The 26,647-nt window shown below is 38.2% G+C and overlaps 3 protein-coding genes across 3 annotated transcripts; all 3 read right to left on the minus strand.

Annotated features, from left to right (window-relative positions):
• Positions 1 to 629: 629 nt before the first annotated feature.
• LOC135613413 (14 kDa proline-rich protein DC2.15-like) lies at positions 630 to 1,273 on the minus strand. Its single transcript, XM_065110443.1, has one exon. It carries the CDS (start codon positions 1,197 to 1,199, stop codon positions 798 to 800), a length of 402 nt encoding a protein of 133 aa, XP_064966515.1. The 5' UTR covers positions 1,200 to 1,273; the 3' UTR covers positions 630 to 797.
• An 836-nt stretch (positions 1,274 to 2,109) lies between these two features.
• LOC135614293 (uncharacterized) lies at positions 2,110 to 15,528 on the minus strand. Its single transcript, XM_065111485.1, has 10 exons — positions 13,928 to 15,528; positions 12,952 to 13,431; positions 12,557 to 12,858; positions 7,558 to 8,292; positions 7,196 to 7,474; positions 6,859 to 7,020; positions 5,826 to 6,758; positions 5,499 to 5,714; positions 4,336 to 4,596; positions 2,110 to 2,709 (listed from the first exon to the last, which is right to left on the minus strand). The coding sequence occupies exons 1-10, from the start codon at positions 15,309 to 15,311 to the stop codon at positions 2,374 to 2,376; spliced, it is 5,088 nt and encodes a 1,695-aa protein (XP_064967557.1). The 5' UTR covers positions 15,312 to 15,528; the 3' UTR covers positions 2,110 to 2,373.
• A 1,739-nt stretch (positions 15,529 to 17,267) lies between these two features.
• On the minus strand, positions 17,268 to 25,319 carry LOC135614294 (uncharacterized). Its single transcript, XM_065111486.1, has 3 exons — positions 24,864 to 25,319; positions 22,159 to 22,346; positions 17,268 to 17,957 (listed from the first exon to the last, which is right to left on the minus strand). Exons 1-3 carry the CDS (start codon positions 25,264 to 25,266, stop codon positions 17,427 to 17,429), a joined length of 1,122 nt encoding a protein of 373 aa, XP_064967558.1. The 5' UTR covers positions 25,267 to 25,319; the 3' UTR covers positions 17,268 to 17,426.
• Positions 25,320 to 26,647: the final 1,328 nt, after the last annotated feature.

A 26,647-nucleotide genomic window follows, 5' to 3' on the forward strand; every position in this document is an offset into this window, starting at 1 on the left:
ATCAGAATATGATATGATGAATGATAAGAAAGAGACTTCATTGCCAGCTATAACAAACAAAGTCTCTTCACGGGCTCCTATCCCCTCTCTCAGACTTCTTTGTCGTCCTCTCTCTCTCTCTCTCTCTCTCTCTCCCTTGCGCCCCTGCTTGTCCACTGCTTGCCATGGCAGGCCTGCTCCCAAAGTAACACAGTTCACATCCGTGCATGTTTCATGCAAAATTCCAAACACCGGTATGTTGTGGTCACAGTTATATGAAGCATCAGTTTAGAAGAGAGAGAGAGAGATTGCATTTGAGGAGTTCCTATCCTCTTCCCTAAACCTAACACCCGAGTGTTTGGAACCATATCACCCAACCTTCACCAGAAGAACAGCTCAAAAGGATTCGATCACAAGCTTAGATGGAGTTTCACTTTAGATGATGCCTTCATGGTAGGCATTTGAAGTCTATGACTGCTTGTGTCAAGCAAATAATATGATGGACACTAACCTAAATATCTCAACATGTTGAGTTTACTTATATTATTAATCCATGTTTCTTCACATCCTTCTTCTTTTCCTTTCTTTCTTTTTTCATGTTCCATCAATTCAAAATTTATTTCAGTATTTAACAATGACAAGAACAAGGCTAAGACATAAATAGAGGAGATGATTCCAGTGGCAAGAACAAGGAGAGCGGATGGTTGCAGTGATCACAAGAACAAGGCTGAGACATAACTACCCACAAAAGAAGACGCACACACAGACATCATGAACGAAGCTTTGTCGAGAGCAGTCCAAAGGCAACAACGAGATGCCTACACACACTTGAACCCGTCCGGGATCTGCTTCTTGCAGGAGCTAACCACGATGCTGAGCGCCACCGTCCACTTGGTGGTGACGCCGAGCACGCTCTCCTTGATGGTGGTGCAGAGGCACAGCGCGGCTTCGGCGTCCGTCAGGCCCTCGAGGAGGGCGCAGCACTTGCCACGGGAGGGTGCCGCCCCGACGAGCAGGCCGACGTCGCCGAGGAAGTCGAAGCAGGCGCCCAGCTTGAGGGTGTCCCACGGGCAGAATGGGTTGGGAGGCGCCGTCTTGGGAGGGAAGTATGGCGTGGGTGTCTTCGGCTTGGGGGTCTCGGGATTGCATGGTGAGGTGGGAGCGGAGAGGGTGCAGCAGACGAGAGCAAGGAGGAGCACCGCAAGCTTGGTGGTGTCCATGGCTTTCTTCTTCCCTTTGCCGGGCGTCCTGTTTCTCCTCGCAAGTGCAAGCGTAGCTCCACGTTATAAGCCGAGAGAGAGAGAGAGAGAGAGAGAGAGAGAGAGGATGTGGGCTCCTGTGTTGGGCGCTGAAGGCGATGCGCCAGCTTTGTACATTTTGTTTCTATGTCTCGTCGGATCTCCTTTTCCCAAGTGACTGGTTGGGCTAATAAATAATTAGTTACTGTAATTAGAGCCCTTTAACATCCTAATTTTTATATTTTTAAAAATTTTATTAAAAATTTTATATTGATAAGAATAAAATATAAATGTAAACTGTTACATTCACGATCACATGACGATTGACCCCTAATATTTTTCTCTATCATTATGAATATTTTTGAAAAATAATTTTTCATCGAGAATTTTAAGATGAATATATATATATATATATATATATATATATATATATATATATATATATATTCTTATTTATGAATATTTTTTAAAAAAATAAAAAAATATTTTTTATTACATTAAATGATATATATAAAGCTCATAAAAAATAAGACACTAACTAATCAAGTGCTTCAATAGAGACTATAAATAGTTAGATATGCATTATTGATAGAAAATAAAATAAGATATTATAAATTTATTTAAATTGACTTATTAGAAAACAAAAATGTCATACCCAAAGGCAAATTACTCACATCAATCTCCCAGAAACAAACAGACACCCATTTTTTCCAAAAAAGAAGAAACAAGTTCTATGTATTGTCAGTGGCTAACAAGGATCTGTGACAATAACCAGTACAACATGGCCTCACTGAATCTGAATGCTGTCTAAGATGGGCATATAAACATAATCACAAATTACCTTAGGAGTAACAACAAATAACATAACCAAAAGATGGTGGCATCAACCATATGGAAAAAAAGCTTTCATTTCCAACTGCTAGCTCCATCGGATTTTTTTCTTGTGCTTCCAAGTATTACAAAACTATTTTTTCTCAAAGCATGTTTCTTAGCTTATTTGTACATGACATACCTTTCTCATATCGGGTAATGATCCGATAGTTCTACCAGTTCAAATGAATAGGGGGGCTTGGGGAGATTGAGTGAGAAAAGCTATCATATCAATTACTTGACACAAGGCCAGAAGAACAACAATCTTGCTTGAACCTTTTGTTTCTTAGGTGGGGCTAAACCAGGGCCCGACGGAACCATTCATATGCCCGTTTCCATGGATTCCTACTCCATTTGGGTTTATCGATGGAGGCATACCGACAGGCATTGGAGGAGCTGAAGAATATAAGCCATGAACTTGCGGAAGCGACTGCCCGCTCACCAGAGAATTGTTACCGTTCTTCATCTGCTGAATTGCATGGATCTGCCTGAGCCCTTCTTCATGAATGCGGGCAAGTGTCTCAAGTTCCTTCATCGACAAGGCTTCCAGGCCTGCACCATATAGTGGGGCATGGCGAGCCATCTCTTCTTGGAGTGAAGCTTCGAGTGTATGTATATATTGCTGCGAATCAATGAAGGAATAGCATTAGGAGAACAGATCTTCAGTATTCCAATTTTCATTTGCAGAAAAACCCAGAGTAACATCCCTTTTAGTTAGTGATAGGGGAAAGGTAATCTATTTGAATTTGCTAGTTTCATTCCAGAAAGCCTATCCAACAAAAGCAACTGCACATAGATACGCAGTCTGATTAGGATTGCCTGGTTGAACGATTAGCCTTCTGATGAATGATTTCTAGGAAGTAGGCAAAGAAAATAAAACGTGCATGAAAAAGAAGATGCTACAATATACAGAGGAGACAACACAGAGGTCTAGCAGATAAAGTTCCTGAAGGGACAACATATCTTGGTCAACCTGTTGTGGACTGTGGAAGCACTATGAAAACACTAACAAAAAATTATCTTACATAACGTGACAAGTTTGCATGTGTATCCAATAGTTTGATCTGATGAGGCAAGGAGACAAAAGAAGCTACCCAGATGAAAAAATTTCTTCCAACTTATATGCTAGTCATTGATCATGAAGTTTCTCGAGCAAATGCAAAATCAATTATTTGGAAACTAGAAGCACAAGATAACAGGTTTTCAAGGTTTAACAGATCCAACTGCAAAAGCTGGTTCACATCAAAATCACAATCTGTAAGATGCAAACGTAGTAGACCCAGGACATGAACACACTTCTACTTTCCAACGGTTACTACACTGAAATTGTCAGAAAAATAAAATTTACCTACCGGCTAATTGCAGGCTGGTTATCAGTGGACAAGAGTATTCTAACAAGAATAGAATCAGAAAATATATTTCAAAATGGACAGCCTCGAATATGAGACTCCCGCCAATGTCTGAGAGGCGAATGTTTCCATGACTGGAACTTTGATCTCCCATGTCAAATAGGAGCAAACCATAGTGCCAATGTATGCCCCCTTCTAGAAATAAACAAGATAGGGCTCAATGCTAAAGTAATTTTTCCATGTGCCTTATTTGAACATCTAAAATCCTTCGAACATTTTTATTTTGTTGTTATCTCTTAATGCAATAGAAGCTTCTTTTAATATGCAGTTAAATCTTCATGGTCATTGAAGAATTGAGCAATCATTCACCCCATCGCTGTAACCATAAAAAAGTCTGAATTCATTATCATAAATTAGAATTTAAAAATTAAATACCATAGATTGCACTTTGCAGCATCACCCAATCCATATTGGTACAGTTTTTGGCAGATTTCTTGGTTGCATGGTTTGAAATAGGTGGGAATAACTAGAATCCATGTTAATTCAACCCCAGTTGGCCAACAATGTTAGATGATGTCACAGCTTATAGAAAAAGAAGAGGAGGAGAAGGAAAATAGGAAAGTCGAGGTAGAACAAGCACAAGAAGATATTAGTAGACTGGCAAGAAACAGTAAGAGGAATTAGGTTATCCTCTAGAACAAATTTTATCTTGCACGTACTATCAGAGCATCTTCACTGACATCTCAAGCTGAAGAAGCTTACAAGTTGTTAAACATTTAAAAATGCCCTTATATTGAGAATAATCTAAAAGATCCAGAGCCTATAAGGTCATTAACAATTTGCTGCAGAAAGGGACTAAAAACAGAAACTTGTAGTGAAAACTTAAGACAGAAAGAAACCTGGCATGCTTGCAACGTTGCTTCCATTCCATCAATATATGCTTCGCATCGAGCAACCTGCTCTTCCTTCTCCCTTTTTTCTCCTTCAGTTTGTCCAACAGTTTGTGTTAAGCGCCGCACTTCATCTTCGAGTGATTGCCTGACTTCCTCCCTAGTCACCGTCTCTGTGGCATATCGCTTTAATTCTTCATCAAATCTTCTACGTGCAGCTTCTGCACTTTTCAACCTTTCAGCCAATGCATTTTTCTCTTTGACTACCCTCTGCATCAATTATAAGGTCAAATTATTTTCTCATACCAATTAGCCCCAATGCCAAGTTAAGTGTACAGGACACATTACATAAAATGTTGCAAGTTAGTTGATACGAAGAACAAGTGCAGGAAATTGATGACCATTATAATGTCACAAGAAAGTAAAAGAAATAGAACCTATTAGTAACTTGTGCAAGAATTTAGGTAAATCAAATTAACAAGAATCCAATTGTTAAAAATGACAAATTGAAATAAAAGGGCACTTGTATCCTTCATGTGGAATATTTACACTCCATAACTTGAAGGTTCAGTTTGTTTCTGTTTGAAACAAAGACTTAATGAGAGTTGCATAACATAGTGAAAGTCTGACTTAACATAAAAAACCATTATAATACAATATCTTGTTCAGAGAATGTCACCCATAAAAAACCATTATAATCCAATGTCTTGTTCAGAGGTGGGGCAAATAAAAGAAAAAACCAAACATAAAAAATCTTCTGAGAAATTCTTCAAGGGCATAATCATCCAGTGACCAAACAATTAGAAAACAACTAAAGGATTTTAAGTTTTAATTTTTGAGATTTTGCAAAGACTGCCCAAGATCCAGAATAACAATATCTCCATATATACTACTATTATGTTTATAATAATAAAAAATTTAAAATAGTAAGCTGTGTTAACTTGCAAAAGATATATCCAATGGATGTGATAATGCATTCGCAATACAGTTGTACACAGATATATTGTGACATAAAATGCTTCTAAAATGGGAATCAAGTAAAAGTAATGCTTCTAAAATAATTAGCATAACATTTTTTTAACATTTTGACACGACAAGTAAAATAACAACCACAAGTAGTAACATTCAGAAAGGAAAATCTCTCTTTTGTTCCAATCAAGCATTTACATTACCTTTAACTCATCACGCTTCCTAGTTTTCAACTGTGAAAGTTGTGTCTCTGCATCATGAAGACGGTCCTGAAGAACTCTCCTGTCAGCAGAGAGCTTTGCAATCTCCTCATCTTTCTCAGATCGAAGCCATTCCAACTGATTCTCAATGTCAAGCATATGTTCAGTTAGTTCCTTTCTTTCCCGAGCATATTGCTCCACCTCAGCTTTCAACTCACCCTGTCATTCATTCAAGAAAATAGTCAACTAGATAGTTAGAGGGCAAAAATATATGGTCAGAGCCAGAGAGAGGGTAATGATCCCCAGCAACTCAAACAAGAAGATAGAGACCTTAAGACGGTTTGTGGTTGCCTCAGATTCATTTAGCCTTTGAGACAAAGAAGCTTTTTCATCAGCAACCTTAGAAATTTCTGCTTGCTTTTCCTCTCGAAAACGAATATGTTCAACCTCAACAGAACATATCTTGTGCCAAAGATTTGCACGATCAACTTGGGCAACTTCAGCAACCTCACGCAACATGTTCATAACTGGTCTAGCTATTCCATCTTCCTCCCTAACAAGAAATACCAAGACATCCATATCTATATCAACTACACGGCAACTATTTGACATATTTGTTGCACGTTCTACAAGTCCTTTCAACATCCTAAATCGGTAATGCTCTTCGGCATAAATCTTAAACATGATAGCATAAAGCATCCTCACAAAGTCCTGGACTCTCACATCCCCGGAAAGAGATAATACTTCACCAAGAGAAAGAACTGATGTGAAATCATCTTCTTGGACAGGCAATGAATCAATACTTCCATCTACCAGGACTTGCCTGTTCTGTGAATCATCCAAAATGGACCTAGATTTGATGTTCAACATTTGAGAATGTCGCCTTTCTAATACCAGCGCAACCGATTGCAGCCCAATGGCCCCTCGAATTAACGCTCTTTCAAAGACCTGTGAAACTTCAACAAATAATCCAGGTATGGATAACATCTCTATCAAAATGTAAACATCAGTGTGATTGTGACATCCATGCACAACCTGATCTATCCCCACGTGCAACCCATCAGGAGAGATCTCATTTGCACCAATTGAATAAGTATCGCAAGATATCGTGCAATTACCGTCAAGCCCACTGTCAGAGTCAATATAACTCATAATGGCTTCAGCCACGTCTGCACTAGTATGCAGTATTTTTGTCAGAATATCCAGCACACACTGAGGAACTTCAGTACCAAGACTTTTTAGTCTCAAACGAAAAGCTCTGACCTACAGGGAGAAAAAAGAAGAAAGCAAAAAAAGTCAACAATCAGTCCTTTGATATACAGTGTATGAATATTAATCAAGGTTATGGAGAAACATTAAGTACAGCTTGAGGAAGATGCTGGCACTGAGATGCAGCTTTGAAAACAAAACTCATTGCTGCTACAAGATGTTCATCACTGCAATCCATCAACAACTCGAATGTCTTATATAGGATACGTTCCCACACTTCACTTCCAAACTCCAACTGACCTAGAGTACCAAAAACCTGAAAAGCAGGATTAGATATGAAATACAAAAGGCAAAATATACATTACAAGCATAACATGTGTATAAAGCTGAAATTTCTTCCAAAGTAACTTTTAGCACAAAGATTATAGGTTTATCTGAAAAACATCTATAAATAAATAAATAAAATGATCTCAAAGAAATTAATAGAATACCGATAATTGCAGTGAAGGTTCAGCATCTGGTTTCTGAAGGCGATCTAAAAGTGTGCAAGCGGCTAGAGAATGTTCTGAAGGATCAATCAATTTGGGCACAAGGGCGATTAAATCAGGAAGAAGATGCTTCGGAGCTTTGTCAAGCACAAGAATAATCTTCTGGACTGTCTGCGGCCGCCTTCTAGGTTCAGGACATCCTTGTGGCACAGCACTATCAAGGGCTCTCAGTGAATTGATAATTAATCCCAAAAGCTCCTCAGATTGTTCAGGCCATTTTGTCTATGAAAAAATCATTGTAGAGTACTAATAAAGGATATCAAACTCAAAGATAATTGTGGTAATAACTCAAGTTTACAAACTACCTTGGAAACTTGGACAAGATCATCACATGCTGGTTGATCTCCAGCAGAAGCCTCATGGGGAAAAATGTGTCTCTCTTGGTCAGTTCTGTCCACTATCTCACATGTATTCGGGTATGAGCTTTGTACTGCATATGTGTGGTTGATTTCTCCTGTTCCAGGTTCCAATCTCTGATACATATCACATTGTGCATAGTCTGCTGATACTTCACTATCACCACCAGTTTCTGGTGGAGTACTAGCTCCACTTGAACCAGAAGTTTTTGAGCTTGTTTCAGAAGAATCATATCCAGTTCTTCCTTCTGAAGGTTGGCAACACTCCACCATTATATCTATGAGTAAGTCAATGATAGCTTGTTGCAAGACTTTAACCCCCATCAACAAATTCATCAAGCTCGGAGAATTTGCATCACCATTTGAAGCATCTTTCTTGCTGCAGCTAGATGAAGATAGTTTAGTAGGAAGGAGCAAGCGCTTGACTTTAGCAGGGTCATCAAGATAAACACGCAAACTAGTCAGAAATCCAGCAATTGCACCAGCATCCATTAGAAGCTTTTCCCTTAATGTAACCTGGGGCTGAGAGGTATTATCTCCATATGACAGATGGAAGCCTGCTCGTGAGAGAAGGTTCCGGAACATGTCTTCTTCATCTCCACTAATAATTTCACTATCTTCAGATTCAATTAGTTCATCTGGATCTGTCGACAATGCATCCTGCTCATCTTCTGAAGCCAAAACCTTACAACAAAGAGACAAGAAACCTAAGGATGCACACACAAGTATACCAACAAGATGAGCTGAATAATGCAACAGATGACAAGTAAATATCAATAAAATCTGAACTGTTGTGCATGGAACAGATGCAAATGAGTGTACATGACACAGCCTACATAAGTCAACCAGCAGGCCTTTACATAATGCTGGGTGTGCTGAATGGCTGTGATTACAATGAGTTGCTACCCAACCCCTCATGGTTTTCGGGTTTGGGTCATGACACAACATACATAAAAAATCCTGAAAAGAGATATGCGAATGCTCGAAGAAGTCCACTGTACATACTGCATTCCACAAGGCTTGAAATCATAGACAGATCTCACAGAAGGATAACATCTAATCACCTAACTTATCTACTGAACCAATATAGTCAAAGATTAACATATGCTGATTTTACAAACATGCTATTACAGTTACATTGAGGATGCTCGCTCATGAAATAGAAGCATATTTTCTTGCTTTACAAAATAGTGAATGGAGCTAATGACAAAGTGATACTATTTAATACCTTCAGCAAATCATCAATTTGAACATTTCAATTGCTGATGTTAAAACTAATATTATATTTCTTTTGTAGTATTAGGTCAAGATTCTATCTGATAATATTTTTAAACCAGTATTAAGTCAAGATTCTCAACTTTGACTAAAAATAAATAGAACTTATGGGGAAAATTCATAATATGAGAGTGCACAAAAAGGTATTAACACAAGTACCACATAGAGATAAAATTAGAATGGAAGATGGTTTTAGCAGAAAACTTCTGATGTTTTTTATGTTCTCTAAGAAAAACTAATATTAGCCATATCATTTTTTCCTAAATATACAGAAAATTATGTGATTTAATTTGCATCATTTTTTTCTCAACCTACAATGTAACCATATTGCATTCAGAAATAATAAAAATGGTTACTGAATAATTAGATAAGCTGAAGCAAATTGGGTCATTGAACCCAAGAAAAATAGTTGGGCAAAACAGCATGTGACCAATAAAAGCCATAATGTTGCAATTATTTGGGTTTGGATACATGGATTTCTTCCTATCTTTGAAATTTGTTTATGACAATATCAGAGTTCAAACTAAAAGCAGCTCTTCTTTTCATTATTTCTAGTAGAACTTTCCAGGGTCTGCTTTTCTCTTATCTCAGGTTACTAATACCAATTGACTCATCTTAGCAAGAGAGGGGGAACTATAGGTCTTTGGATGTATTCCTACTAGCTTAAATCTTTTTCCCTCATTTTATCCTCTATTAAAATGACAACTAATTGTTTATGAATACATTTATTTCAATTCTAGTTTTCCTAGTAAACATCCATCTCAACATCCAGATCTTAGACACAATAGTTTTTCATACATGTTATTTTTAAACTACTCAGCACTCTAATCCATAAGGCTAGGTGGTCTTAGAACTATCTTAAAGGTTTTCCTTTTTTTAAGGGGGTGCACAAAGATCAATGAATTACATTATTCCCTTTACAGAAGTCTCAAAATTTTTAAATGGAAACATATCTTGGTTTTCTAATCCATGTCATCATTTTTTTTATTGGTCATTATTTCTAGAATTCAAAAGAACAACAAGCATAAACTTTCAAGTTTTAATACAACAATAATAGATTGAAGACTTTTCAATAATCCTCTCCCTAGTAGCTTTGTTAATTTGCACACAAGCAGAAAATTTATTAAACATATAAAGACCCTATCAACACAGAAAGAAGAATCAGAAAGTCGCAATTACATACTCCCAATAGCAATTACCAAAGCCTTAAAGTTACAGTAAATAGAAAGCTGAAAATTATTGCAAGCAATCAAATTGTACTTGACACGAAAATGTTATAAAAGAACGATAAATGATAAGCTTTAGTATATGCAGCATTTGGTCTCAAGGTTTTCCTAATTAGACCCTAGTTTTTGGACACATCTGAACCTATAAATTGTGCTAGATCTATACTACCATGAACTACAAGTCCCAATAAGGTATGTGGACCTTTTTCCCAAAGTCTTCTTACAATCTGGTGCTCCGCATAGCACTCTCACAAACATTGAAACAAGTTCACATATAGTCTATATGAATATACTTCTCCTGTGTGTCCCAATATTTTCTCTTAATCTCCTTGTCGTGTTGAACTGGACATTATTTAAGGATACATATAAGCCAAGTCAACAGCGCAAAGGCCTAATTGAGAAACCCAATTATCGAATATATAATATACTTTGGCTTTTTCATATGATAGGATGCTTGTGCATTGACAAACAAGGCTGTACTTAAACCTTGACCATTTCAAAAAATAAGATTCACTAAATGACTAAAATGACCATTGGGTCTGTTATTTCCTAAAAGTAACCACGATAATTAACCCTCAGAAATCAAAATTTTAAGGCAATGAAAAATGAATTTGTTAGACTGCAGAGGCTTTACGAAGCCTGGTATCATGTTTTTTGAGTTAAGCAATGTTTGCAGAATTTTGGTGTTTCTGGATGAAACTGAATGCATGAATATATACAAAGTATCAGTGTGTTTAACCTGTTATGGAGGCTTCAGATATATGGATAATTTTGTACTTGGCGAACATTACTTTATTGAATTGTTATTTCTAATGCAATTCTGTTAAAGGATGCCTTATCATCCTAATCCATTTATATTTCTGCTCTTCTGGTAATGATTAGTAGTGGTACTTTCTTTTGCAGTAAAAAAAAAGTAATGATATTTGTTCTTCAAGGAAAAAATCAGCAATTGGCTAGTGTTCATAAAAAGAAATCTAGAATCTAACATTAAGACATTTATCTTCCAAAGGGGATAACTACAAAATTGTACCAATTACTGGTGATGTGAGTTTGCAAATTTCCTGGTCACTGTTTTATTCATAGATTGAAAAATCGACTGGTTTGATATGATTCGGCTAATTTTTACAGGTCCAATAACTAACTGGTATGCAGACCAACCCAAACTGTGTGATCCGGTTCCCTCTCTCTCTCTCTCGATATATATATATATATATATATATATATATATATATATGTCTTAATGTTTGGCTCGTGTGATGCGACTTATCATATCTTCACTTATTGCTACTTGCCATTCCCAAGCCCGTCGCCCAATCCAATACACTTCCTGCTCCTCCTTTCTTCCTTCTTCCTCCCCTCTCCTAAACATGGTATGCTGGAATGAACAGACCCATACCAGTCCGGCCATGGACTGGCATGGGTCCGGCAACCGAAATTGCAAACTTTGGTTCTAAACCTAATAGTAACTGATTAAAGGAACAAAAAAACAAGTATAAATGATTCAATCTGCACAAAGTTCTGTCGAATAATAAGACATGCTCATCCTCTTTTTTAGCATATCAAGTTCTAGACAGCATTTTAATTGGCTGATACATACAAAACAAGGACAAAAAGATTCTGTTTTGGCCACAAGAATCCCTTTCCAATATTTAAGCATCTAGAAGTCACATCTTTCATTAATGCAAGAACCATAATGCCTTTTTGATTATTTACAGCCAGATATTGGTTCTCTGCCACTGATTTGGTACAACTAGCTTAAATTTGCTCACTCTTATGCAGCACAATAAAATAACCAACTCCAATGATGAAAACCATCAAGTGCTCAATCATTACATGTCCACCTTTCCAGGAATGCACCTATGCCGTTTACCCTTCCCAATATTCTTATCTCATGTATACTTTGATATGATCTGCTCCTGCTTCCTGATTAACCCACCACAACGAATATAGTGCAACATGTTACCTAATATGCTAACGGGCTAGAATCTTCTTGCTTTTCCAATCAATGATCATTTACTCAAAAGTAGGTGAATTAAGAGCTATGGAAAGTTTACTTACAAAGAAATGAAACAAAATCTAATAGCAAGTGATTATTAACAACTGAGAAATATGTTTGTATAGCATATATAAATTGACCTAAATGAAATTACTAGGTCGAAAGAAAAAGGAGGATAAGAATGAAAGTTGGACTTATATCTTCATGAGATTAGTAAATGTTGATCTAACAGTTAAAAGAGTTTATTACCAAAAACCATGACCAACTTATTTATACTTTATTCATGTTCATCTATACAAAAGTTATCATAAGCACGTCAGCATGTTTTGGCAACCAACAGGCATGTAATTCGTGATAGAAAGAATCAACTGCAAATTTAGGTTGGACAGAAAATAATAATAAACAGGCTCCAACTATCCCATACACAAGTATTTCCTGAATTCAAATATACCTCAAGATCAGAAAACTCAAACCAGGGACAGCAATCTATGATCTCACAAATGAACACCACAGTATCACGGATGAGAAATCCTGCATCTGATTCTAGCAGATCAGAGACCTTCATAAACTGTAAGACTGAATTGTTCCAAGTTTTCGTGCAAATTGAAGATTCTTTCCACACAGTTTTTGCAGGATTTTTCTGGTTGACAATAGCCATTCTGTACCGTACCCAAAAATTTTTGTCAGAATCATTCCCAGATGACTGATCACTCTCCAAGTATATGCAAATCGTGTCAAATGACTCATAGACACCTGTGGTTTAGTCAAAGGGTAAATGCCTATAAATTGTAAAATAAGAGCAAATGTATTGTCAAATAAATTAAGAAACTTAGATACACAATGTACCTATTCGGAGCTCACAACCCCCGACTTGGAAAAATTTGCTGAAAATCTTGCGTGTTTCCATAATCTCCTTGAAGGACAAGAAATTTTCCACCCTCCATGTGAATGATCCTCTCTTTGAAATAGCGTCAACTTGGGAGGCTGGACACACGGGAACCAGTGCAGGCTCAGTGTCACTAAATTCTTGCATCGTAGAAGTCTCCTTCAATATTAGAACCTCAGCTGAGAAAATGACAGTGTCCTGAACAAGAAATCCAGAATCCTGGTCAAAGAGACTAGTCAGAGTCACAAATTCACGCCAACCCCAGTCTTTTGCAGCCTTCGAGTAGCGATTCTGTGACTCCTTTGTAACAGATTTTTCCTCCATTCTCTGATTCACCACTGACAATCGATGACTCACAAAGCAACTCCATTCACTTGCCATGTTGCGGGAATCTGTGACTTCGAGGAACACGGAGAGGTGACATGGAGGTTGAGACTGTCCTGGTGCCCGTCACAGATGTAAGAGAAAACAAAGGTTGACTCGATCAGCATGTGTACTTCCTCACCATTACACTATACGTTAATAAAGCAATTACAAGAATTCCCATTGGCATGTAAATAAAATAATAACATATGAGTGATTACTAACAAAATATTTTGAAAATGAAGTGTAACTACTAAAGAATGTAATGATGCACAAATTGGGCATATATGGTTTGGTACAATTAGCATTAGTACTACATGAATCATCCCTAAGATCTCAAAGAATATCATTAATATTGAGATTAATAAACAACCACTGAAGAAAACGCACTGTTGCAGAATTCCCTTCTGACTGCAAGAATACTAAGTGGACGGATCATCAGTTCCTCAAGAAAATTATAGCAACCACAAAGGAATAGTTAGCAAAGGGATTTCCTATAGCTTCATCAATCAAATCCCATACTCCCAAAATGCATGAAATAGAGACACAGTGAACATCATATAATGAGCTTACCCCTGGGATAAACAATGAGGCGACAGTCCCGGTTGCCAATCTGGAACCTCCTACTCTTAATGCAGAGTCCTGTGATCTTGCGCTTCTTAAGTAAGTCCTTAAGCTTCGTGAAATTTTCGATCCTCCATGTAAACTTGCCGAAATGTCCATCCGACTTCCTCGCCACCCCCCTCCCCCCACTGCTGCCAAGTACAGGTCCAAAATTCTTGGTGAAGTTGCTTGACTCCCTAATCACATGGAAGGATGTGCTGAACACAGCAGTATCATCGACAAGGAACCCAGCATCTGGACCGACAAAGTCCTCCATGCGCATATAGTCATTCCATCCGAGGCTGGTGTTGTCGCCGCTCTTGTTGTCAGCAGCAAACCGCCCATAGGAGTCGCGGTGCACATGGTTCAACCCAGGCCGCTGGTTCAGCACTGACATCCGGAAGAGGCACCAACAGCTACGCTCGAGGGCAGGGGCAGAAGGACCAGCGGTGGCCACAGCGGTCTTCTCAGTGTCCTTGCTCTCGAGGCACATGGAGAGGTGGTCGGCCCCAGCAACGGAGCTCTGATACACGCTAATCCTGAGGTTACAGTCGCCGGCCGGGAACACGGGGCTCATGATCTTCTGCGTCCTGATCATCTCACGGAATAGGCTGAAATTGTGGACCTTCCAGGTGAACTTGCCGCCGACGACGTCGGCGGGGGGTGGCTGAGGCTCGTGGTCGCGGTTGAAGGCAATGGTCTCGTGGAGGAGAAGGATGTCAGCGGTAATGACGAGGGAGTCAGAGGGCGGGAGGAGGAATCCGGATCTCTGGTCGAGGACGGCGGCGAAGGGGGCGAAGTCACACCAGCCGTGAGACTTTTTCTTGGAGGAGAACCGGTGCCAGGAGTCGCGGGCGACGGACTTGGCGTCGTCGAGGTGGTTGGAGAGGGAGAGGCGGTAGCTGGCGAAACAGTCCCACTTGTTGCCGCCGGAGGACGATGAGGAGCCGCGGGGGTCGACGATCTGCAGGTAGAGGGAGAGGTAGCCCGGGAGGGCCTGCGAGTCGCCTCGCGGGTACACCAGCAAGCGGCAGTCGTAGCCGCCCACCTCGAAGTAGCGGCTCCACAGGGCGCGGGCCTTTGCACGGGGAAACTGGGGCACCGTCCACCGGCACACCGCCGAATGGTGGCCGCGCCGCTCCACCGTGACCGCGTCCTGGCCCCCCGGTCCGCCGCCTCCCGCATCCCGAGAGGAGACGAGCGCGGCCCCGGGCTCCTCGGCCGCCGCCACGCTCCCGGCCCCAAAGGGCGACGCAGCCGCCTCCTGCCGGGGCTCCAAGAACGGCCCCGACGGCGAAGGCGAGGCTGTGGACGACGTCGAAATTGACTCGGCGAGATTCAGAGCTGTGTTCATGGCGCCCCGATCGATCGATCGATCTCTTCGTATATATCTCCCTCCTCCTTTGCTTTTGGTCGGGGATCGCAATCTATGGATTCAATGGCTCTTCCTCGGTTTCGGACATTTGGGGGCAGGAAAGAAGACGACGGAGGAGGAGGCGAAGAGGGTTTGTCTGCGTGCGTTCGTGCGTGCGTGCGTATGTATGTGAGCGAGGCTATTCGGGGAGGGCAATGCAGAACGTTCACCTGATTGTCTTAAATCTAACATAAAACTGTATTATACTTCATCTAATATATATATATATATTAGTGATTTGTCGAAAAAAATTATTTGGGTTATATATATATATAATTTAAGCTATGATTATGGACTCAAAAATCAAAATCTAAAAATAAATTATTTATATTTATATAACTAAATCCATTGATTAATATTAGTTCCGTATTAATGTTGGAATCACCCAAAAACATCGAATATGCAATACTAATATAATCTATGGACTTAGCTATACAGATATAAATAATTTTAACATCAGTTTGCAATATTGAAACTAATTTACCGATTATCGTCTCACAATATAAAAGTACATAGCAATTAGTTAAAATTATTGGTATTCCAATATATATATAATTTAAAATTTATAATCTAAAATTAATGGATATCATTGCTTTAATTGACATAAATTTTCATGAAATAATAATATAACTTATGAAATAAAATTGAATAATAACTTTTATTAGGGCAACTCGTTATCGACGATCGAGTCAACTCTATGTCGTGGTCCAAATCTGAATACATAGGAGCATCCAAAGTGGCTCCGAGGTGGTCTTAGGATGATTTCGTGGTGGCACTAAGATGGTTTCGAGGTGGGGGTTGAAACTTCTGAGGCATCACATGTACTAAGATGAAAAGTTTCCCGATCTTGTCCCTCTGATGTTCAAGTTAGTTTCATATCTTTTTAGGGTATAAATTTTTCGTAAAAAAAGAACTCATGCATAGTACTAGGAGTTAGCTTTTCTAGTTGACCAAACGAGGAGACAAGTATGTAACCATCCCAACTTTCTCCTTTGAAATTATACTCACGTAGACAATAGGGAGAAAACAAGCCCAAACGATAGTCCGAATGATTTCTCTTAAATTATAGTTCGTGGAGGGAAGCAGGTGAAATGTGACGATGACCCTTTCCTTCTACGCTAGTCTTCACTTGGCGATAGATGTTGAAGGATGATTGACCGTCAAAATGTTCTAGTTAGATCTCTTTCGAACTTAAATAGAAGATAGAGGAAATATGTCAATTGACATAAAGAGATCTATCACGTATTAATCATATCTTTAAATAGAAAAACTAATTTATTCCATATCGAGAGATTCAAAATTAAGAAAACACAATGATTGATGGAATGCGTTGCACATCAATTAGAAAATTGGTGTCAAATTCAGTGCATGTTCATGAAAAACAAAATGGTGATACTTCTCAAACATTAAATCAGCATACAACCTAAATTTAAATTTGGATTGGTTTATCGTTATTTAGCTCATAATCACATTCACAAGCCCAAAAACACGTTCGATAAATGTTTGCTCTAAATAATCAAATTAACCAACATTCATTTGACCAGCTGAGAAACATCTTAAAACTTGATTCATCCATGCTCAAAATATTTCCAAATAATCTATCAGAATTAAAACCCAAAGGTCGACCGGTTGTAGATACAAAGGTAAAAGTAGAATTATACAAACATAACTCAACAAATAGAATCATCTCAGATGATCTAATCCAACATTACCAACTACCTCAACATCTAGTATTTATAATTCATGATAATCCCTACATAAAATATGCCACACTTTGGTTCTCTAGCCTTTTTGTACATTGCAGTTGTACTTCTTTTAGTAGCAACAAAATCGAGGTATTATATTAGCAATGACATTTACTTACTTTTTGTACAATACTTATTTGTTGAACTGATATTGTGGATGCAACCGCTTGAATTAAATGAAAGCTGACATCAGATTTCCATCTGACAAAAGCATAGTTAATTACAGAAATATACAGGGATAGACTTTGTGCCACAGCAGACATATGATAGTTCAGCAGCACTTTACAGAAATAAACGGGAAAAAGGAAATTTATGTATGGCGGTGGAAACTTTCAGTGCTCTTATTAACTGAAGATTTCTCCAGAATTTCGAAGTCAGAATCTTCAACTGCTTGCCAATCACCAGATTCCTCATCAGAAGACATCTTCAATTTTGGCATTTTTCGATTTATCATGATCTCCTCACCGGCAGAGACATGTTTCCTCCTGAAGGAGTAGGGCAAACGCACCTGCTCTTCTTCTGTCAAGAGCGAATCCATGTACTTCTCCATCACTAAAACATTACCTTCGGTAGTGTCCCTCAACGAAACATCATCAGGTACAAATTTTATTGTGTCACTGGAAGCATCCGCTGGATTTGTTACCTCAGACCACTGATCAATGCTTAGTTGAGATCTCGACTTGGCCATCAATGCATCTTGCCATGCTTCATTATGTTCTTGCTGGATAGTGCTACATTTCTCACTCATCAATGAAGGTAAGCTTTCCGAGTCAAGGTTTTGAGATTGAGTAGATGGCCTATTGCACGTCTCCTTGGCAGTTATGCGCATTGAGTCCAAAATCTGTCAAGAGACTAGTAAAATGATCAAAGGGAGATGAAACAATAAGCCCAAAGCTGATCAGTTAATTCGCTAAGATATGGTGCATGTTTACAATGAAGCATTATTGAAGTTCAAGAACCTTGACCTGAAACACTAGAAAAAAATAAGCTAAACAGTATCATGACCAGGCCCAGCAGGATGCTGACATGTTTATTTATTAAGCCCAAACCACTAGTCAAAATGCCCAAAATGCTTTAATTGAAATTAGCCGTATTCCTCCACTCATCAAACCTAAGTCAATTTCTGTGTGGGACTAAACCAAACTACCAACATAGCTCAGATAAATGCCTAGCAAGGGGCATATGATGCCTATCCTAGACTCGACCCCGGTTCTAGAATCGACGATTCTGATTCCTACATTTTGGGAATCAAAACCAAACCACACAGGGCCCATTTCGGTTCCGGTGGTTCTGATTTCAATTTAAACTGTCAGTTCCTTTTTTTACTTTTAATTTTTATTAAAATAACTTAAAACCATGATTTGTCTTATCGGTCCGTATTGGTGTACCGACCATCGATACGATACATACCGAGCTGTACCGACATATCGACAAACAAAATGGTGGGGCATACTGACGTACCAATATGTACCACCCATACCGATCCCTTGTCGAACAAATACATACCGCCCGTAGCAATACGATGTGGTACGATGAACCTTGTTTAAAATAACAAAAGATCATAATTTTATTTCTAAGTTTTGATCAGTGAAATGGTCAAATCACTATGAAATAACCAAAACACCCTTGCAAAATGCATTTATATCACTATTGGGAAGGGCAAATTGGTAATTTACCCCTTGAAGCCTTAAACAATCGACCATAGACCATTGGGCCTCGAACAGTTGGCTCAAACAGTCAATCAAGGCCCCTTTGACCTGATTTTTCTTTTAAATTCTGGAATCACCAGTTCAAACCGAAACCGAACTGCCAAGGGCTGGTTTTGGTTTAGTTTGGAACCAACAAACAACTGGGCCAGTTTGGTTCTGGTTCGAACCGAACTGGGTCAGGTCTAGCCTACCCTAGGGTTAGCTCAATACTTTGACATTCCTTATAAGTAAACCAATTAACTCCCTAGTATAGCGCATCCATCATATGCCCTTACAAGTAAATCTCTTCCAGTGTGGGACTAAACCGAGGTGTTATAGGCAGTAGGAGTAGCCATAGGAGTTCAATAAGTCACAAAAAGACTGCTTAGGAATAAGTAACCTCCAGGAGGGGAGCAAATATTTGCTTTAACTAGTTACCATTAGGATGATGTAAATGATCACACACATCCTTTTCTCAAGAGTCAACAGAAAGGCCAAGTGTTGGTAAAATATTGCAGGCATATTAACTAGATATAGCTACAAGCATGTTTCTCTCTGTCTGGAAAATATTGCACCAGAGCAACAACAACTGTAAATTTAGGCTGTCAACTTTTTATCACCTAGGCACATCAAATGGAAGAATAACTTTTCAAGCCAGCAGAAACACAGACTGACAATATCACATGGTTGGACAATGTAATTAGCATTCTTGAATTGTGAAAACTCCATTAATATTCAGATTCAAAGTAACATTTGCAAATACCTGCGTGCAAATTTTCAGCTTTGTATGTCACAATATTTCTTGTTTACAGCACAAAGTTTTTATTCTAATACTGAGAATCAATTCTTGAAGAAATTCTAACCATGAAATCTAAGAGATGGAATAATTAGTAAATAGGCGTATGAGCCAGAATACCACACATGCAATAATTTTAATTTAGCAAGCAAAAGGGGAGAACTTGGAGAGCAAATATGATAACCAAGACACCAAGTACATGAGCAGATTTGGACAACACTGAGTGACATGGACAAAGAGTCATGCAAGATGACTATCTATGTATTTGATTTCTCGATGAGGTAAAAACAATATAAAAGAACATACAAAAATAATCTCTGTGTGTGTGTGTGTGTGTGTGTGTTGAGGCAACAAAGAAAACAATTAAACCATCTGTGCCACATTAGTTGTAAACTGAAGTGTTGAAAGATAACATCAAACCAGATTCTTTATAAAGTGGAAGTGGAAGTGGAAGTGGAAGTGGGAAAATTTAAACATCAACTGGATATAAACATAATTTAAATGGAAGATGGATCTATTACTATAAACTTGGATTTAAACATTTTGAAACACATAGTATCAAGTCTATCAAGTTAGCCAGTTCTCTCATGACACTGAATTGTGACAATTGATATCAGAATGAACACAATACTAGGTATAATGGGGGACACACAAGTAGGAAGGCCTATTATGTGAAAAAGTTTGTAACACCCTAGTCTAATCCCAGATTGGAAGTGGGAGGAGTATTAGATTGGTTGAGTCTACCATCTTCAACTTATGTTTAAGTATTTGAGGTCGCATAGTTTCATGTATATCAAGCTAATGAATCAGTTTTTCGATCAATCAAAACCGTGATAAAGCTAATTAAGAAATATGAACATGATTGTCATTCCATTTGAAATGCATGCAGAATCACAAGGTTCAATCATATCTCAAAACCAATAAATGCTAATAAATATACATGCTTTTCAACATTGATGAGTAATCTCAAGTGCTATCATGAAACACTCACAGTAGTAGTTTCTCCCACATAACTAAACATATACTGATCAAATTGTCATAAAAATGCCTATTAAAATTAAAAATTATAGGAAATGCACTAAGGGAATTTTGACACTATGAAAAACCCAAAAGAGACTTATTCCACTTGGAGAACCTAGTCACCTACCACCATATCTTTAGCTGAACCGGACAATTGGGACCCTCAGCCTGACCTTATGTGACTCTGTTAGTCTTAAATATGTTTGTTTGGAGAAATTGTTATAGAAAATTTAAAGCCTACTCATACGTGTAAGGAATTCCTTTTTTTCTAAATGTTCTCAATCTTCTTTGTCTATTGCTTGTCGGTGCAGTTGCTTTTCTTCATCAGCCTCCTCATGGGTTCCTCAATCCTTGCAAAAGATGAAAGATTAAGTACTGATATTTCTTTTATAATTCTATATTTAATTTTCTTCAGATATTATTTGATTTTTTAAAAAATAATAGGATAACATAGTCTGAGGTATGATATTTGGTCAGTAGGTGATGGTCAGTTTTGCACATACTTAACATCAACATAAGCTATCTATCTAGCACAAGATATTGTCCATCTCTAATCTCTATGCAGCTGCACTTTTAAGTTTTATATGGTTAAAGAATTCCAGTAAACATCATTCGGCAGTCCCCAGTTCGGTACATGGAAATTGTTCTGTCAAGTGAAACACGTATAATTGCATAAGTAAAATATTAGAATGATGAGGGAGACATATATAATTGTAAAGCAAATAACAGAAAATTTATTTAAGCTAGCAGTCAAAAATGGGTAACTATAAACATACAAGGGATGAAAGTCTACTTTTATACAGATCTAATTAATAACTCACAAACAGATCAAAATAAAAGGAAATTCTTGCATATATATTAATACTTCTCAGTACATGAAACAACAAAAGAAGAAAAAAAAGCATTACCTAGTTGTTGGCATGTCGCCAGCTACAGGCATCTACGGTGATAGTCAACGCTAGATCAGGAAGCGTTAGGATGGCAGACAACAGAGGAGGTGGACAAGTCTATTTTATAGCAACATAGATTTACAAGTTCAACATCTAAAAACAAAATCTAACAGGAGAAATGGGACCTCTAGCCAGCAAAAAGTAGTGGTGGTGGACAGTGGTGGCTAGATCTAAAAAATTGATAGATAGTTAGAGAGGAGGAAAAACAAGGGGGCCTGCGAAACATATTTCAGCAAAAAAGACAAGTAGAAAAAGACCCACAATAGTTTTTAAGGGGTGCATCAGCTAATTTGGATTGTTTTGACCGACAAAGCCTAAATATGTTTGAGTTTTGATCAATTTAACATAAATTGCACAAATCAGAACGTAATCTAATGGCTGTTCAGATTAGTAGTACAAGCTAATATGCCAGATAAGGCCAGGTGGCTACCACATTCATGAAAATTACATGGAAACCCACTATTTGAAGCATGATAAACTAAATAACTTGAATATACCAATAAGCAAGAAAATCATTTGGAAATTTTGAAGCATGGGAGTTTTTCTTAAGTATAGTTCATATGTACTATGAAGAATTTAATTACATACCTGACTAGTAGATAACAATTCAGAATCATGTTTGCTCAGCTTGGGATGCAATAATGTGAAGTATATTCTCCAAAAGTATTCCTCACTCATGTAGGTGGGACAAAGGCTGAGTCGAAGAGATTGCAAATCAGGAATAGCATCTTCAACAGTTGAAATGTGTTCTCTTTGAGTGCAAGACATATTAAACGCTGCAAAATTATACCAAAAAATTAGTTGTTGCTTCCCATTGTCAGTCTATCAGCAGGAAACCACACCAGATTTGTCAAAATCAGAAGTAAATTAAAGACAACCATGGTTAATATAGCAAATTTTAGCCTCTTTGTGCATCATTGATAGACGTGCATACTGGTACTAAGTACTTAGCAGATACTTCCTCTAAGTTTTGAAACACTTATTATGTCCCTAAACATTTTGTAGCCCTGAATAAGCAGCATTAAGAAATAAGAAGTAAATAAAACTAAAAAATCGTTTCACAAATGTTATCACAAAGGACATAAAAAGAAATTAACGAGATTAACCATAAACTAAGATGAGATCAAGAAAAGAAAAATTTAAGAGGAAAATATTCTTACAATCCACCACCATAATATACAGAGTTAAAAACAACAAAGGTTTGCACAAGGGTCCTCCTGCTAATCCTGCCTAGTCTAAGATGACATCAAGAAAACCAAATTTACGAGGGAATTATTCTTACAATCCACCATAATATATCATTATAAAAACAATAGATGTTGCGCACAAGGCTTCTACTAATGCAGCCTCTGGCGATGATCAATATATACAATGATAATTGGTACACGAGGGTCAACAGAAAGACGGGAGTTACAATTTCAAGTTCTGCACTTCTGCGATCTACATGATATCCATGAAGGATTCAAATACTCTATTTCTTGACTCAAGTCACTGATATTCTCAACATGTTCATCAGTTCAAGTGTTTCTAATTTGATGAAATTAATGTTAATTTTTATTACCCTTTATCAATAAGCTATGTTATTTCAGTATGTTAAAAAGAACAAGCCCACGTTTTTACCAACGCGGAGTCTGAGGAAGGTCAGGGCATACAATTCTATCCTAATAAATAGTTCAATGAGAAAAAATCAAGGTTAATCTCCAATAGTTTTCTTTAACAAACCATTCCTTCATGGATCCCAAGAATATTATATAAAGGTGGAACTGATGAAGTGTATGCATCTCTAGCAATGTTCCAATAACTTGTTAATCCTTGAACATCTAAAATATTAACTGTATTTCAGGTTTTGTTAGCCTCATCTTAAAATAGAGGGTGGGCCTTGGCACAATGATAAAGTTACCCCTTTGTGAATTGGTAAATCAGGGTTCGAGTCATGGAAACCACCTTTAACATGGGAGACACTGGTAAAAGCTATGTACATTGATGCTTCCCAAATCCTGCATTGGTAGGAGCCTGAGACACTGGTTCCACTCATTTCAGGCGTTGTTCCCTTGTATTATCTTGAATATGTTTGCAAATAGAATATTGCATAACTAATCTCAGTTGTTAGATAAGGAAGCATTTCCATAAAACACTATTACCCTCATCTTATTGGGTTATCAAATTAGAAAAAAATTGTATCCTTTTGCATAATGGCAATATTCAAGATTGACATACCCAGAACCAAGCCAAACCCATCAGGTTTCACATTTTTCTTCTAACCCACTGATGCAGAAGCAATTTAGTCTATATGTTATTTGAATAAATTTTATTAGTTAGCGATATTTTGCATTCATCATAAGTTGTTAGATGACAACATCTACTCAAGACAAAGAAAAAGGAAACAAATGCAGAAAAGAGTGGAAGAAATCAAATTCGTTATTGATTGAAGATTGCAAATCTTCAAGGAAGGTGAGTTCTTTCCCACCTTGTGTGTGAGTGGTGTGAGGCCACGTTTGTTTTACAATGGAATCATTCCATTGTCCACGTTTGTTTAACATTAAAAAGATGAAACAATGAACAGCACAGAAGAACAACTTTGGAATTGATAAAAACAGCTGAACATTTACATATTTGAAACATCAAATACAAACATTTAAAGTTGAACATACAAAAGAGTTGATAGTTGTTATTTAGAACCTAACTAGGATCTAGCTGGCTGGACCTCCTAGGTAGCACCCCAGGGGCAGAGAACTAGACAAGACTCCTCTTATAAATTAGTCAAGCCAACAATGGCCATACCAATGTTACAATGAAAAAATGAATTTTTCCTAGCTAAACATATGAATTTGAACCTGCAAGAAAACATCAACTGAACCCAGTAACACAGATAAACTGGCAGATGAAACGTAGGCAAATTTCCCAAGATAAAACACAAGTGGAATAAGTGTTACATTTAATTGGAAGATAATGAGGATTAAGATCTTGTGGTAAAAGTATAGAGCAGAAATGGTGTCCACTAAAGGAGGCCGTTACAACGGCATGCTGCCATAAGCAATACTTGGAGAGGAAATATTATAGCTAGTAGACAAAGCTGAAAGGAAGTAGATAATATGCAACACGTAGCCCGCAATTATCACAACTTTTTACCCTTATCGTCCGAGCTGATGTCCACTATGATTCGCACGTCTTTCTAATTTAGGGATAAATTGTCAAAAAAAGAAACCTCCAAATTCAAGAATTCAAGACAACCAAAAAAACACACATTCAATTGCAACAAAAGCATCCTTCAATTAATGAAGTAAGGAAATTACGGTCATCCACAGACACCGGGAAGTCCAGCCATGACTCGGGGCACTTGACGAGATCACTGACGAACTCAAGCAGCTCCTCAGACACCCCGACGGTACCCGCATAGCCGGCGCGATCGGAGTACCCTCCGTAGCGATCGGCAGGGCTCCGGAACGCGCCGGAAAGGCGAGAGAGACCGCTTCGGAAGCCGCCTCCGATCTCCGCGAGGTCGCTGAGGATTCCGGCAAGGGCCCTCGAGGAGAGGCGCGGCGATGGCGGCGGTGCCGCGGGGAGGCGGGGCGACGGAGGGGGGGAGTCGTGATGGGGCGGGGGGAGGAGTGGGGAGATAAAGCAGGCGATGTCGAGGAGGTGGCGGCCGAGCTCGGAGAGGTCGTCCCTCACGCCACGAAAACCACGCACCGCCATGGCTAGGGCTTCGACGGTTTCGGTGAGGAGGAAGAGAGGAAAAGAAAGCAAGAGAGGTAATGGGACGTGGTTTTATTTAAGGAAATTTTCATATATACCCCTTTAAAGTATTTTTTTCTGTATTTGTTCCTACAAATTTAAGTATAGCATAAAATAATAAATAATAAATAATAAATGAAACTATAAGAATGTTTTTTTCTTCGATTTTTCTAAATTTATCGGTCACCATTAATAGTGGTTGTTTATTGGTACACACGTATGGAGGATTTAAATATTTACAGGTATTATATGAATAATATTTTAATATTTGGAGGATACATATGCTATATTGAACTTTAGATGGCTTAATATGCTATTTCTCAGCGTTGATAGGATGCGTTTGGATCATTTGATATGTGTTAGTAAGTTGGACTCGTTGCGGGATTGCGCTAAAACTACGCCTATATTATGATTACGCCGCGAATTGTGACCTTCGAGACATATTTCACCGAAATGAACCATCGAATTGGGCTTCAGATTGGGCCCCGTATTCTGTTAACAGAGGTTTGATGTTGATTTGACCACAGACAGACTGCCACCTGCACCTCTTTTGTGAATCCTGCCTGGCTTTAGACTTCAGTCTTCGTGGGTGCCCGCCGACGGGCTTGCACTGAGTTGTTGCCTGACTTGAAGGGGGCAATTCCAACCCGATCCAACGGTTCATTCTCGAACACTAGTTTGCAGTCTTTTCTAATCTTGATTAGATCAACAATTAGACGGACTAATTAGATAACTAATATGTAGTTAGCTATCTTCGTTATCTCAATTTTTATATTTTAAAATATTATATTGACATCCAATTACGAAAAAATATTTATATATATAAATATATTTATCTTCACGATATCAATTTAATCAATGGAAATATAACAGTAAAAATAACAAAATATTTTTAATTGGTGAGGATCACTTTGCATCTACATTGGCAGTCCTTTCACTTACTAGCGTTGATGCAAAGCGATCCTCAACGATGTTATCATTATTCTTATTAAGATAAATGAATTTAGATGTTTCACTTTTGTAACTATAGAAACTATATAACTAATCCTTTTTCGACCAAGTTGACTCTTTCGGACAAGTCGAGTGATCAAAATGGAGACCATCGTTTAATGAGGTGTGTTATATGAAAGCTTTTTCAGTCCATCTCTGAAATGCCAATCGAAATCTTACCTGCTGGTGTTTGGATTCCCCCGAGTGAGAATTAGAATCATGTTCCTCTGGATCTTATGTCAAGAATGTGAATCACTAATTCTTATTTCCCATTCAGTGATCAAATCATGTAAATAAAGAAGCAGGGGAGAGTCGATCTCTTGTTCGTTCAGCCAATGTGTGACACTAGCAA

Source organism: Musa acuminata, chromosome BXJ2-6 (assembly GCF_036884655.1).
Source record: "Musa acuminata AAA Group cultivar baxijiao chromosome BXJ2-6, Cavendish_Baxijiao_AAA, whole genome shotgun sequence".
Taxonomy (NCBI): domain Eukaryota; kingdom Viridiplantae; phylum Streptophyta; class Magnoliopsida; order Zingiberales; family Musaceae; genus Musa; species Musa acuminata.

Coding starts and splice junctions, on each gene's coding strand:
- LOC135614294 (XM_065111486.1), bottom strand. CDS start 25,266: ATGGCGGTGCGTGGTTTTCGTGGCGTGAGGGACGACCTCTCCGAGCTC. Junction 22,347..24,863: donor CCCGGTGTCTGTGGATGACC/GTAATTTCCTTA, acceptor ATAATTTTGCAG/CGTTTAATATGTCTTGCACT. Junction 17,958..22,158: donor AATTGTTATCTACTAGTCAG/GTATGTAATTAA, acceptor GTCTCTTGACAG/ATTTTGGACTCAATGCGCAT.
- LOC135614293 (XM_065111485.1), bottom strand. CDS start 15,311: ATGAACACAGCTCTGAATCTCGCCGAGTCAATTTCGACGTCGTCCACA. Junction 8,293..12,556: donor TTGAGTTTTCTGATCTTGAG/GTATATTTGAAT, acceptor CTTTGTTGTAAG/GTTTTGGCTTCAGAAGATGA. Junction 6,759..6,858: donor GCCAGCATCTTCCTCAAGCT/GTACTTAATGTT, acceptor TTCTCCCTGTAG/GTCAGAGCTTTTCGTTTGAG.
- LOC135613413 (XM_065110443.1), bottom strand. CDS start 1,199: ATGGACACCACCAAGCTTGCGGTGCTCCTCCTTGCTCTCGTCTGCTGC.